Source organism: Kryptolebias marmoratus, linkage group LG16, assembly GCF_001649575.2.
Source record: "Kryptolebias marmoratus isolate JLee-2015 linkage group LG16, ASM164957v2, whole genome shotgun sequence".
NCBI classification, from domain to species: domain Eukaryota; kingdom Metazoa; phylum Chordata; class Actinopteri; order Cyprinodontiformes; family Rivulidae; genus Kryptolebias; species Kryptolebias marmoratus.
Window position 1 is genome coordinate 24278002 of NC_051445.1, and position 15701 is coordinate 24293702.

At 37.1% G+C, this 15701-nt stretch overlaps 1 protein-coding gene across 49 annotated transcripts in view; it reads left to right on the top strand.

The window, feature by feature from the left end:
- Positions 1–15701, top strand: part of rims2a (regulating synaptic membrane exocytosis 2a) — a 159977-nt gene that overhangs the window by 113823 nt on the left and 30453 nt on the right. For 34 of the 49 annotated variants that reach the window (XM_037980253.1, XM_017413151.3, XM_037980250.1 and 31 more), the window contains 4 exons: positions 980–1165; positions 3391–3497; positions 10679–10711; positions 13858–13958. In XM_037980253.1, the coding sequence (XP_037836181.1) occupies positions 980–1165; positions 3391–3497; positions 10679–10711; positions 13858–13958 (427 nt within the window). The remainder of the gene's footprint in view (positions 1–979; positions 1166–3390; positions 3498–10678; positions 10712–13857; positions 13959–15701) is intronic. The other 15 variants (XM_037980269.1, XM_037980267.1, XM_025005290.2 and 12 more) reach the window with 3 other exon arrangements.

Below are 15701 nucleotides of genomic sequence, written 5' to 3' on the forward strand. Positions count from 1 at the left end.
TGAATGTGCTGAGTTCTTTTTCTTCCTCTTTCTGCCCTTTAGTTGTTAACATATCTGTGCACTGTCAATGACTTTCCTGGATGTGAAACCTCACCAGCTTTCTGACTCTTAAAATCAAAGTTCGCCTTAATCCTCACTGTGCCAAAACAACTTCTGAGATTTTTTTTTCAGAGATAATTATTGCTAAGTTAAAACCAACAAAACCAACTTAATTTCCACATAAGTAAAATGTAAATAGTTCTTGTTTTTGTTGTGTACATTTTCTCAAATTCGCAGTGAATTTACCACAGGTATTTCAAACTACACCAGTCACAAAGTCATCTACAGCAGGTGTGTCCAATCCTGGTCCTGGAGGGCCACCATCCTGCATGTTTTACTTGTTTCTCTGCTCCAACACACCTGGTTTGAATCAATGGGTGATTAACAGGCTTCTGCAGAACATGAAGAGGTGATTTAACCTCTGAATCAGGTGTGTTGGAGCAGAGAAACAAGGAAAACATGCAGGATAGTGGCCCTCAAAGAAAAGTAATGAAGACCCCTGATATACAGTATATCTACAAATTAAAAAAAGTAAATGACCCTAAAGAGCATTTCAAATATTTTTGGTGAAAAACTGTTGTGCATGCAAATCCACACCAATTTGAAACTACTGGTTAAATGGGGTCTGCTATTTTAATAAATTCATTATATTAGTTAAAGCAGATGTACTATTAATGTTTTTAATTGTAGTAATTTTCTGATTTTTTTTGTATTTTAGGAAAGCCACAATGTTTTCAGAAGGTTGATTAAAAAATGTGAAGTTTGTGTTATTTATTCTCAGTTAGTGATATAAATCTAGTTATGGTCCATAAACACAGTCCTCTTGGAGTATCAGGGTCCAAGAAGAGTGTTTGCTCACACTGTCCACCCTGCCAGCCTAATGTCGCTGCACTGCTGGAGTCACACTGAGTGCCTGCCTGTCTCTCAACAACCTCTGTAGGAACTACGGAGCCATGGATAGACACGAGTTTCACAGCAGGTCCCGCTCTGCAGACCAACGGCCCACTGTAGAGCGCCTCACATCCCGCTCGCGCTCCTCTGAACGCCCCCACGACTCTTCACTCATGAGGTCGATGCCGTCTCTGCCATCTGGGAGGTCCGCACCCCCCTCACCCGCCATGACGAGGTGTGACCCGGATTGGAGAGGCTAACCAAGCTAACAGCAAAACTGGAGTTTTAGTTGTACAGTCATTTTCCTGAGGCTTAGCTACACTGGAGGGAGAAATAATTTTTGATGTTAGTTTAAAAAAAAGAAAAAAATCTTAAGAATGTCCAAAACATCACAAGTAGCATTGTTAGGATGGAGTCTGTGGCATATGTTACAAGTGATACAGTTTTTTCAAATAAATTGGGAGTACAAAGGCCTTTTAGTTTGTTTTACCAGTTTTAACGTTTACCTATAAAATCAATGTTCTTATATACATCTATCTATAAGCCATAACTTCACTTCCAGCCTGGTTTTAGATCATTTTGCTGCTATAACAGCTCTATCTAGTCGAGGCATGGGCATTGAACAGTCGGATACTGTAAGAGCTTTTACCATGTTGGAGTCATATTGATCTGCTAGAACAATGGTAGTGGCAGGTCTAAATGTAACATCCCTGTAAATTAGCGGTGAAATGGTTCACAAAATCAATGGTTCAGTTCTGTATACCATTTTTATTTGTGCAATAATCAACACTTCAATAATGTACTATCTTAAAACTGACAGAATGAGGCAGTTTCACATTAGGAACATCATGAGAGTTTTATGTTTAGGCTGGGTGCAACAATAAATGGAGAAACATTGCTGATTTTAAAATGTTTTTTCTTTCCTTGGCAAACAAAGTTTAAAACAGTTTGCTCTAAATTCAGTACATAAATAGAGATTTACTGTCAAAACAAAAATAATTAGTTTTCTTGGCAATGAAATACAGAGTTATTGTCATTTTAAGACCTTTTGGGAATGTTCTGAACTGACCGAAGTGTATTGGCTGTGAAAACTTTGTTGCAGTTCAGCTATAGTGTGTCAGGTGACTTTTTGATAATTGCATAAGTGTCCGCAGTAGCGAATATTATACCGCTGGATCCAAAATAATTTCACACAGCAGACCAAAATAATGCTGCTCTTAATATATTTTCTAGCCCTGGGCCTCCTCTGTCTTTACCTTTTGTTATTCCTTTGGCTGACCTGCCTGCTGAACTCTGACCCTTCACAAATTCACTGATGCAAAGTTATATTAGTGCATGCACTGAACTGAACAATACATATGTCCTAAATCAAGACAAGTGAACTGAACAAGTTAGATGCCAACTAGATACCATTTGCTGTGTGCAAATCCCCGAACTTGTGCCACCCCTCTGAGATTTACTTCAGCCCAAGAAATTGTTTCAGCCTCCAGAGTAGCTTTACGTCTGCTAAATGTTTATGCAGCTAAAACATTTTTCAAACTAACACAACCCAAAGAGACTCTAGTTGATGAGTTTTTAGCCAACCTAATCCTGACTAACTCACAGGGTGAATGCCCCACAATCTAACACCACACTAAAGCATTTACATGTCACTCCCATCTACACCTCCCAGTCCCTTTACCCTGATACCACACCGCATTTTAACTCATTCCACCTCATCCTATTTATTTCATTACCCCCTTCCCAATCCACCTGGCCACTTTTTCTGTTTTGTCCCTAAACGCACTGTGGATTTGCTGTATTTTCTTTATACACATCCTGAGCACAATGATCCCGACACCGGATGGCTTGCTGACTCTGTTTAATTTGGATTCCACCACACTGCTCATACATTTGTGCGAGTATAGCAGTGATGGGCCAACTTTTTACTTTGTTTTCATTACTAACATCAACTGAAGTTGTTTATCTTGTTTATCCTGTTTTGTTGATTTATTTCTTGTTTTGAGTTCAAGCTCCTTGGAGACAGTCTGAACGCATGGTCGCACTGGTCTGCCGTTTCTCTTTTTTTAATCCCCTGCAGCTTGATGAGTCGACTGAACATGCAATTCACACCTGGCATTTTTTTTTATTGCAGCTCAATTCCCTACAGTTGATGTTACCCCTCCCCCATTTCCATGCCATGTGCCAAATGTCATTGCTGTGTACGTCACATTGTAAAGTTTACAGTGATCTCCCATTTGTACAGTGGGTATCACTTAAAACACATTGTATTTTCTTTTTAAATATATGCAAAAAAATTATTACATTTGACTTGTTACACATGTCTATGACAAGCAGTTTATTTTCTTTGACAATTGCTTTGCTTCTGGAAGACTTTTTTGTGGGTGGGCCCAGAATCCACCATCAGCTTTAGCCTTACTTTGTGCCTCACATTACTGTCTACTACTTTTTGTCATGTAGGGCACATCCTCGTAGTGGATCAGTCCAGACCAGTCCCACTAGTACTCCCATGTCCAGTAGACGAGGGCGACAACTCCCACAGCTTCCACCTGCAGGAAAGGACAGAAGTAAGTCTCCTAGACCTTTTCTATTCGTATAGCATGGTGACTGTCTGCAAAGTGCAAGTCTATTGCTTGTATTTACTTGGTCAAACTGTCTGAGTGTCAGAAAGAGCTATGGTTTATAGCAGCTGATGACTCTCATGCTTCCCGTTTGACTGATGAAGAAGGAATATTATTTGTAGATGGATTTGCTGTATAGATTTTCCTATATGTGCAAGGGTTTTTTTGTTTGCATTATCAGTTTCTATGTTTTCCTTCCATCCATAACATCTCTACTTGGTTCTTTTTTTATTTTACTCTCAGAAGATGGAGATGAGGAAACACAGCCATGTGAAGGTTTGTATCTGGGTGTGAGGGTTTAGTCTTTTAGACAGAGAGCGTTGCTTCAGCTGCATCTCTCTCTGAAGACCAAAACCCAGTCTGCAATGGCACGTGGCTGTGCTCAGTGGAGACTAAACCTGATTTCTGCACAATGTAACTGCCCCATGTTGCAGTTGTGTTTGTGCAAGGATTTTCTGTGTCATGAGGTTATACTTACATGTAGTTCTGTCGGGATCTTGTTGGTTGTACTGTTGATGTGCTCATGTGCTTTCAGTTTCACTCCAAACATCGTTGCTACTTCTCAGCAAGTTTTAGCTTGTAGGATTACTGAGAAACTTTATTAAAATATTGTAATACTTTTTGTCTATATCTAATTTTGTCCGAATGAAAACACAAAGTCTGCTGGAACTTTGCAGTAACTGATAGAGACAGAGAGAGGGCGTGAGGGTCATGGAGATTTGGAGATCTTGTCATGGCAGTCACACAACGGTCTCATTACTGCCAGAGTCCACAAGAACTTTCCCTCTCTTCTGCGCATCGTTTTGTCTCTTTTGTCTTTTCTGTACTCTTTTCTTTGCCTCCCATCATTTTTTCTGTGTGTGGGCTATCTTTCTTTCAATTTACCATTGGTGCTTTTGTATTGCCTTTCTCTATACTCCTGTTTTAATCCATATCATCATTTTTCTTTGTTCCTTTCTTTCTTTCTTTCTTTCTTTCTTTCTTTCTTTCTTTCTTTCTTTCTTTCTTTCTTTCTTTCTTTCTTTCTTTCTTTCTTTCTTTCTTTCTTTCTTTCTTTCTTTCTTTCTTTCTTTCTTTCTTTCTTTCTTTCTTTCTTTTTTCCTTTCTTTTCTTTTCTTCCTTCCTTCCTTCCTTCCTGCAGCATGTGGCCATATTGATCCAATGCTGAACTGTTGTTCCTACACACCTTTAAATTACTTAGCTTGTATTGAATAGGCGTGAGGATGTGTGTTGGTGTGTGTGTGTGTATATGTGTGTGTGTGTGTATATGTGTGGGTGGGGGGATGCATTCTGCTCCCTATAAGCCAAACCCTTAAACTCTCCTGCTGGTTGCAAAGAGGAAGAAGATGCGGTGCATTAAAATTTTGTGATATTAGACATTTACAAAATTGTAATTGTTGTTTAATTTAAACTATATATTTTTTATTTTAATCCACTAAGAGGGAACAGAGGAGGAGTATCGGGCACCTGAAGCCCACACTGGTAATAAATGTGTGTTTGCTATAACAAACATGGCCTTTAAACTTGAAAACTGATGTGTCTTTTGCTGTTCATCATAAAGGCTCATGTGGGTTGAATAGTTTGTTTTGTTTTGGTTTTTTGGGGGTTAAAATGACAATGTTTAACGAACAAACTGATTACTGGCATAAAAAAGTTTCCCACAAGTTTTACTTTGTACTGCCCACTCTATTTATGTGGCATACTTATGTTTTTTGACTGTATGGGGCCACAGTCTCATCCAGGTCTCCAAAAAGCCACATTGAACCAGATTTACTAAACTAGGCAATTTAGTTTGAGGTCACAACTCATAAAGAGAGTCATTGAAGACAGAGGTGAAAACAGCTTTATCCATCAAAGACTAGGAGAGTCTACCAGGAGTGGCTGAAATAGGCACAAGGTTGCAAACGTAAAGGCGTATTAATATCTCAGAAGGGAAAAAGACTCATTAAAGCCCATCCTATCACCAATTAGAAAAGTATTTTTGATTAACCAGCTATAACTGCAACCTGCTGTTCAACATGGAATATTACACGTGATTAGTCCAGGAAGTCATGTTAATACAAATCTGCAGCGCCGCAATACATCCTCTGCCATCGTTTAGCTTAAATTCTTTTGTATTAAATGTCACTATAGGTGGAAATGTCAAGTATTCAGGGTGAATGAGACTCCTGCAATATTATAGATATTTTTTCAATTGATTTTAAGGTCAGTTTAACAATTTATTGTTTTGCAGAGTATTATTGTTATTTTGCAAACTACTACAGTTGAATAGTTACTTTTTACCTGTTCAGCATTTTGGCCAACCTCCATTGTTTTAAATGTGCTTTGTAACTAAAGTTTGAGTTGAGTTGAGTTGAAGGATGATATCCAAGCTACGAACCCTGCAGTATGTCCTCAAAAACATAACAAACAGTCATGAATGAACCAGGAACAAATCATGAAGATGTAAAAAAGGTTTGATGGATGTTGCCTGACTTCTTCTAGTTTAAGATTTCTTATTGTCTTAGACTTCCTTGGATGACTTGATGCAAAGTGTTTCCCCTTCATAAACTCTTTCCCCTTGCCAGAGAATATTTCTACACAAAATTTCCACTTTGGTTATTAAAGCAATCAACCTTTGATTTTGGGGTTGTGGTGTTTGTGGAACTTTGTGTCTGAGAACTTGTAGTTTAAGGTCTCAGACTAAAGTGACTTATTTAGGTTTCAGAATCTCATTTTTATTAAGCCTCAATATGTCTCTATGTTAGCAGCTACCAGTGAGGAAAAACCCCAAGGTCCACCTGTAAATGGACGAAAAGGCAAGTGGTCTGAGTGGAGTGATGGTGTGTGTTTGCTGTGTGAGCTTCCTCGATTCTGCTGCGACGTTTATAAGCAGCTCTGGTTCTCAATGTTCTGCTGCTCTGAACTAGTTTGATCTATTTTCTTTGACCTACATTTACATAGTTTTTAATTGTATACACTTGGACACGTTTCATCTAGTAATTAGACTGAATGAGATATATTCCTACTAGTTTTATCTAGTCTGATCAAATTGGTGACCTGCATGTGGCTGTAGCTGATGTTTGATGATTAATATTTACAGATACCTGTTGTGGGGTCTTTCTGCTAGCCTGTTCTTATCTGCCGCCAGTCAGGCCTTATACTCTAATCTGATTTCTACTTTAATACTACTTCAGTTTGTTCAGCTCCACCTCACAAAGACAAAGTTCTCTTTTTCTGTTGTGAAATTGCTAATTGGTTTAAACGTGGATTCAAGGACTGCCCAGGAAAATAGTTTTTTTTTTTTTGTTGATTTTGATGTCATCTTTACAGCAATTCTTTTTTAGGGAGGTTGTAACAGAGTCAGCATAGTGCACAAAATGTAAAAGATAAAAAGTTGAGTGTTTGATGTACTTCAGACTTGGTTCTGAGCTGCAGATTACTGCACAATCTTACATTTAGTTTAGATTTGAGAGACAGTTACATCTGTTGGCCAGCAGATGGATCTTGAGTTCACAGTCTTTGAATTAAAAATCCAGGATTTCAGTCCTTGAACACCAGAAATCTCTCTTACTCTCACAGTTTGTCTTCTTTTTCTAAGATATAGCATGCACAATGAAGTGATACAATTCATGATGAACATTTTTTTTTCTTCAAAGATCTGAGTGGAAAGTTGATTTCACATCGCATTTGGTGTCAGATTAAAGTGTCTAAACCAGTGAGTGTGTACGTGTATGTATGTGTGTGTGTGTGTGTGTGTGTGTGTGTGTGCTTTTCTGTAGAGGTGACATGGGAGGATCAGCAGCGAGGGCTGAATGGCTCTCTGTCTGATGGGGGGTCACAGCCACACCCCTCCCTTACTGACTCAGGTTGGTGGGTTTGCTGCTGAATTTACGACTTCATACAGCATACTGACTTTTCATAACTTTTCAGAGTCAGTCATATGAGTTCATGATCGGTCAACTTTCAACCAGACCTGACCACTGGGGTCAAAACCATTAGAAACAGGTGATATCACAAATGACTGTGGTGTTGAAATACCATTCTGTTACAGTGTGGTGGCTTCATGCTTAAAACAGTAATTAAGTGTTAAATTAAACACAAACAAACAAATCAACAAACAAGTCACTTCAGCCTGTTGAGGCTTCTCTGTTTATCATTTAGGATATTAATTTGTGAATGGAATATTCTGTTTATGAAAGACCTAAAGCTTTCATTAAAAAAAAACAAAACTATAAAGTGTTCATTTTGTGAAGAAACAAATATACGTATATATAATTTTTTTTTGCATCTAGCATTCAAGTATTTTGATAAACAAATTTCAGATTTTTAGCTATAGAGAATTTAATTTAGAAATATCTGTATTACAAGAAATAAAAATATACTGCCTAATTTATGATTACTACAAAAAAGTAACACTGAATAAGTATTTGAATTAGTATCTAGCTATAAGAACAGTGTGTGATTCAGTACTAATACACATATTTTAGCAGAGTTCCTTCGTTGTACCATTTCAAAAACAATGTCCTTATCATATATTTAGTATTATATATTAAATATATAATTTTCATATAATATATTGACTTGGAAGATGAAAAATATATAGTTTTAAACAAAAGATGGAAAAATGTTTGTGTCTTTTTAGCTTAATGAGGAGATAAAAAAATATAATAACAAAAAATAAAGATCATCATCTTAAAATGATCTGTTCATGAAAGGAGCTCCTATTCTTGGTTGTACTTTACTGTTCATGTACTCACATGTGCAGCCTCAAAACGAAGGCAACAAAGGTTTTTGGACCTATCTCTTCACAGTTTGTGTGACCTTTTTATCAGCTTGATTTTAGCCTCTCCATAGTGTGACCTGGATAAAGTGTAACAGCTGAATGAGAACTTGCTTTATGCATTTTATTTGGCAAGTAAAATTTTTAAAATACATGAATGGCATGCATTTTCCTGGTCAGCCTCTGGATGGCAGTATTTGTGGGTTTTTCATCTTACCTTGTTCTGCTTTATGTGGATTTGCAGTGCAGCTATAAACTGTTGTTTATGCTCACAGATATAAATCTGATTGGCTCTGCACTTTATAAAATATATATTTTAAAATCATGCATACATGTATACAACTATGTATACAGCACATGTGTATGTGGACATGTCTGTTTTTTGTGTGTATGTGTTTGGTGTATCTGGTATGTCATTTTTTTAAGTTTTCAAGTACATTCCTCTACTTTCTTATCATCTACTGGATATAATGCTTTCTTTTTTGGGGTGTTTTAGATTAAATAAAACAAAAATGAATCCCTATGAATGAGTTAAAATAGAGCTGAAGATTTCAAAATAAGGTTCAAAATCTTTCTTGAAAATTTAATTTGAGACATTGGCGCTGCCATGCAACACAAACAAAAGTTTTACTTCAAATGTAGTGGTTGACTGGGGGCCTTTTCTTGTGGAGTTTGGATGTTTGTTTGTGCTTGTGTGGGCTTTCTCTCATTTACCCCCCATTTTTCATAAAGTCATGTGTCAAAACAGTATATTTTCAACGAAACAAAATATTTAAAAAACATCTTTGTTATTTCCAGATTTTTGCCAAAGAACTTTTATTTTTATGTTGTTGTAATTGTTGAAATATATATCAATTATACTCCTGTCGATTTTTATCTTAAAATGTTCCGATCCAAAACATCTGTGGGCAGTTGAAAAAGGAGACAAAAAATACTTCTTCCTTCCTTTATCATTTGACTCCCTAATATGATGACGTTAGGTGCTACAGAGAGATGAAAGCCAGTGACTCAGATGTCTCATACTGTACTTTACTCAAGTGACACTTTATTAGAAATTCTAATGAATTATTGTTGGGTTTCAATGCAAATTCAGTTCATGGTGGTATGAAAATGAAGTCTGATGTGAGCTCTCTCCTACTTATTAGAGCTGATTTGTTTGGTTCAGAGGTTTTTAAATTAGACAGGAACGTTGGAGAGCAGAATGTAGAGTAAGAGAGTCAGAATGACTCTCAGAGGGGTGAGGATAGGGGGTGGGAGTTGGAGTGGGTGGGTTTATTCTTCTCAACAGTATTCATCTCATAAACTGAGGTCATGTCAGTCCATGAGCGATTGCCTTTGGCTGGACCACAACAAACATTAAGGAAGTTCTTTGATGATTGCAGGTGAAATGAATGGTCAGTCACTTGTGAACGTAAAGAGCCAGAATATTGTTCGGTGTTAGCTGGCTGAGCTGACGGGGGCCAGTAATTAGGACCTTAGAAACTTGGATTATTAGTGCAACATGAATTCATCAGACCAAGAAAGATACTTAATGCCTGATAGCAGGAAATCAATTCTGTTGTTGCATGTCTTTTCTACAATATATTACAGCTGACTCCTGCATGTGTCTGCCTGTGGATTTTTCTATTTTACTACAAACTCTCACACTCTACACTGCTACTAAGTGACATCTGTATTTTTTTAGCCAGTTTTTATTTTACTTATTTATTTTGGTGAAACACTGAGGCAGTTGGCTCTCTTTTTGGTGTGCTCGCTGCTCTGTGCTTTCAGTTTGTGTTGTGGGTTTTTTTTTTTAATTTTTTGTTATTTTTCCAGGCTGTCTCCTAACAGTTGCTCCATGCAGAAGTGGTACCCACTTCTCCTTTTACCTCCCCCTCTCCTCTCTGCTCCGTCTCCTCACCTACTTTCAGCAAGGTCTCCAGTTTGTGTCAGATTCGATCCCTTAACGCCTTTTTACTGTTTCAGCTTTTTTCCTTGAAAGTGCAGAACCTCGCCCTTCCAACGTTTCTTCTTTCTCCAGTTTCTAATAACGAAACTTTTGGGTTCCATTTTAGCCTCTCCCTCTCTCTTTGTACCCATAGCGGATTTTGTTTGTTGTTGGTGAACACTATGATTTTGTTTGTGTCTTCTGTGTTTGTTGTTTTGTCATTGTTGTGTTGTATTGTTGTTGTGTTGTGTCCCCCCTCCTTCCTTCTCAATACTCATCAATGTCCTCCTCCACTAACCCTACAAACCTGACATATTCAACGTTGGTGTCACCCTCTTCCGTCCACTCGGTACCCACCCCTCACACCCTTTGTGCATCCTCTCACATCCATGTTCCTCTCCTCTGTCTGTGTTTGTCCATTTTGTGATATGAACCCAGAAGACACGGACTCACCAAGCTGGACGAACTCAGGTCTGTCTCTTCCTCCTTTACTGACTCGGCGTCCTCTCTTCTACTTCTCTCTGTTCGTCTTTCTGCTTGCTCTCCCCCACCCGTCTCCCTTCATCTCAGTCGACTTTTCTATTCCTGCTTTGCCTGGCTCCATTCTTGTGCTCTGTCCTTTTTGTGTCGTTTTGTAGATGGCGCTTCCTGCTTCTCTGTCATGTCTACACCTTTACTTTGCTGTGGACAAACTGTGTGGGCTTATCAAGTTCACAGAAACATGATTCTAATATTGCCAGAGTGTTTTCTCTAGAGCAGGTGTTGACATGAGACACTGTCTGTTTTTAGAAAAGAAGTTGATGCTACCTTTTTTTGGTTATTGTCCTTATAACCACATATTTGCACCATCTCAAAAAATCTGTACCCATTAAAGTGAACTGACATAACCAACCACAGTTGAAACGGTTTTGAATAATATTTGGAGTCCCGTGGTGATGTTCATGTTTAAAATTTAGTCAAAAAAGAACATAGCAAAGAACTTATTCATTTTCTAAATGAAATGAAAGTGGCATTCTGTGAAGGAATGCATATAGTCCACCTTGAATGCCAAAGTTTTAAGCACAAATATTTCACAATCTGTAAGTGCTCAAAGTCTGTGTTGGAAATGACTCTCTGCTACTACCAATCCAAAGTTTAGCTCATCATCTGTAAACATGACTGAGTTATGGCCATTTTTATGTTTGTGTTTGTTGATTAGCTGTGAAGTCCACCTTGAAATGGATTGACTCATAAAAGTTAATTAGTTTTAGATGTACATCCATTGATTAATCTCTGAGAGTTTGAAAATTTGTGTAGTGGTTCTTGAGATATTTCACTAACAGACAAATGAACATAGACGGAGACACTTGCAATTACATGATTACCCAGACGGGGTCAATAAATTTATTTTGTCATTGTATTTTTTTTTTCTTAAGCAGATTTATTTTAAGATAACAGATATTATTATTATACAATAAGATTTATACAAACATTGGTCCATTTTTTAAGCTTTGTTGTTAGTGTAATATCAGTTAAAAGTCTTTAAAATATCATCATCATTTTCCTTCAGAATAATTTTCAAACTTTAGCTTCATATTTTTTTAAACAACCATAGAAAAAAGAACTTAATTTATAACCTGGGACGAAACACATTTGTATTTCTTCAATTTTGTATATTTTAATGGAAATCATTCCAGTCACTCCAATTTGATCCTCGATGCATTAAAGTTTAATAGCTCCTGTAATTCCTAGTCTGATGTGAAAGATGGTAATCATGAACTGAAATTTGCTCCATTTGAAGAGAGAGTTCAGATGTTTTGGAATGAGGTTTTGTGGAGTTATTATCAGCAGTCAGTATTTTACCTGCAGTGGAGAGTAGTCAGTTTGGAGAATCAGAGAGGGGAGTCAAGCTGGTCAGAGACAGGCCAATTCTAAAATAGGTTTCTGCCACCTACAGATGAAAAAAAAATAGTGCTATAATGTTTTTATTTTACACTTCATTCATTTTGCATCAAATGGTTACTTTAACTGGATGCATATTATCTACATTATCTTTTTAAACTCAAGAGAATAGTTTCTTTACATTCACTTTTGGAACCCATTTCACATGGAACAAATATCACAATGGACCACAGATCAACAAGATCTTAAGTATAAGTAAAAATAGAAAAATATGTAAATAACCATCTAATGCAAAAGTGACATCAGCCTGAATGTTTTATATTAAAAAAAAAAACGTGTTTGAGTGAACCACTGTAAAATTGTTAAGATTGGCGTTGATCTGCCTGTAAAGTGGCCCCTGTCTCAGTCGCTGTTTGTTCTCTGTGAGAATTTCTTCCTGATTCTCTACACCAGGGGTAGGCAATAATGGTCCTTGAGGGCCACCGTCCTGCATGTTTTACTTGTTTCTCTGCTCCAACACACCTGATTTGAATCAATGGGTGATTAACAGGCTTCTGCAGAACATGAAGAGGTGATTTAACCACTGAATCAGGTGTGTTGGAGCAGGGAAACAAGTAAAACATGCAGGATAGTGGCCCTCAAGGACCAGGATTGCCTGCCCCTGCTCTAGACTGACAAGGCTCTGATTGTTGTCTGTTGCAGGGAAGATGATAACAATTCCACCCAACCCACTTCATAAAATCTATATTACTCCTTTAAACTCATGAGAACGATTTCTTTTTATATGAGCTTTAAGATAAAACCAACACAGTAAACACATTTTTTTATACTTTAACTGATATAAAAATATATTTCCCCTTGCTTATACAGGGGTTTGTTTGTTCTAGCTTGTATTTCCTGTGTGTGTGTGTGTGTGTGGGTGTGCGCTTGTGTGTGTGTGCATATGGGTGGATGTGTGTTGTGTGTGTGTGTTTGTTCAAGTAAATTGTATTTGAGCATGGCACCTGTTTGTGTGCGTTTACATTTACTTAATCATTACCTTCATGTGACAGAAGAAAAGACAAAGGGCAAAGTGAGGTGAATGGATGTGTTGTTGCAGCGACACAGTTATTATGTTGAGGTTCTAGTAGAAAGTATTTGGTGGTAAGGTGTTACTTTTGTTTGTTATAAAAGGAAATATGCACACTTCTTATGCAGTGGTAATACTTGCAGTGACCAAAGCTCATCCTGATTACAAGTATTTGATTGTAAATGCACAAACAACAATATGTGGAAAACCTCAGAGCAAAAATGTTCTTGAACTTTTTAAATTTTGCAAACAAGATGAAGGAAATGTTTTAAAAAGGGTTGAATGTTGGCAAATTTAGAGTTGTATTTGTTGTCAGTGCAATATCTAATTTTCTGGTTCTCCTGCAGACTGTGATACTTGTATTGTACTAGTGCTCTAAAATTTAGCAAACAGTATTTTGGGAAAGTTAATTAGGTCTGGGATTTGAATATTTAGTTAGAAAGGAAAGAGTTGCATATATTCTGCGGCTTACCTATTCCAGTTTGTATGTCTCCCTCTTTGTTATTACAGCCAACCATTCAGCTTTTTCCCATTAGATCTGTCCTTGTCATGGCTTACGGCTCATAGCTCAGCTGAAGCTTGTCCCTCATCACAACAGTATGCTCTTCCTTCAGACTCTTCTCATAATATCAATTCCCTCTTGACCAGGCTCTGTCTCTGTGCTCAGGTATAGACATGGAGGAGAAGACCAGGCAGATGAAACTAAAGATGAACAAGTACAAGCACGGAGCAGGCTCTGACTCCAGACTTGAGCAGGACTACCACAAGGTAAAAACATGTTCAGATAGGCTGGATGTTAGGCCCAATACATCAGATTCACAGAGAACTACACACACTAATGCACGCACAATGCATGTGCATGTAGGTTTGCCTACTGTTTGTATATACAAACTAAATTTTACAGTTTTACAGTTCAAAAGTTGGACAAAGGTTAGGTAAGCTGTTTATTTTACGGACACACAGCTAAACTGTTCAAATATATATATATATATATATATATATACATGGCTTTTCAGAGACCCTGGGCTGCGCAAGTCCTAGTTTTAAAAATTATTTTAGCTGAAGACATACACACACACACAAATGTCTTATGTTCATAGCAGAGTATGTGGGATATCTTGACTAAAAGAAAGAGAGAAAGACAATGTAAATAAAATTCATGTTGCTCTTAAGCTCTTTGAATATCTTTCATTAGCATCATGTTTAATATATTGGTATACAGTCTGAACTATAGGAGATTAAAAAAATATTAGCCTATTAAGCTAAAGCTACAAAAATGCAAAAATAAATAAAAACAATAAAGCATGTATGCAAATTTTTTTTTTTCTTTTTCTCATTTCGGTGAGTTGAGCCCAAATCATCTTGTATAAATTTTAAGAAGTGTGACACTGAGTGTTTCTATAATCAAGTGTTTACTATTCTGCTCCGGAGAGGTCCTGACTCTGCCGACTCACTGCAGTTACAGCCAAGACATGCAAGACAAAGGCTCTCTGTCTGCTTTCCTTTTAAGTCAGTGCTATGAAAACTATTGCATTAGAAGAAGACCTGCGTTTCTCTGTAAGTCTATAAAAAGCAGATTGTATTGCACGTTGTCCTTGACTGTTGAGCATTAGGCTTCCTTTATATCTCATTGACAAAACAATGGACTTCCTAGTGATAAACAAAGCTGGTGAGCAAATGCTCTGAACATGCAGTGAGCTACAGGACAGTTACTGTAACACTTAGCTCTGGCACTCTCAAGATGCCTCTGAAAAATAAACAGAGGATCTTACAAACACATCTAGGTTAAAAACACTTTTGAACCTGGTCTGTGCTAAGTTTGTCATTTCATTTCAGCTTCCAACAAACCCTTTGTGGGAAGTTATTTTAGTCCAGTCCTTCCCTGTACACCAGCTAATTAACACTCATTTTGATGTGGTATGGCACTGAATCTCTTTTCAAATGATCCTATATTTAAAGGAACAGTGTACAACAGTAATACAGTCAATGTTTAATTTTGTATTGAGTCATTTAGCTAAATGAATTTTTATGTTTTATTACCTTTGAATAAATTACGTATTGCTGTTTGTGCTACGTTTTTTTTTAGACAGAAGATAATTATATTTCCATTATAAAAGGCTCAAGTGTGACAAAAAAAAAGAAGAAAATTTTCACTTTCACTTTCAGCAACATCAGGCTTGTTTATTTAAAAATGGATCAAAATACGTAACAGATACTAATTAGTTAGATACTGCTTGCAAGGTTTTTTGTTTGTTCATTGTTGTTCTTAAATTATGGTAGTTTTTTCACCTACTTGGCTCAGAAGAGCATTGTGCTTGTTGACAGCTCAGAATCTTTGTCCAACAGTCTCTACACCCCAAAAACAGAACTACAAGGCCCAGTCACAGTTGAACATGGACAATAAGTGTGAAAAGAGGTTAAAAAGAAACTATACTGGGGCTTCAGTGACCTCAGGTTCAAATTAGTAAATTACTAAATTAGTCAATGTAGTAAAAATTTTCTACTGTGCAG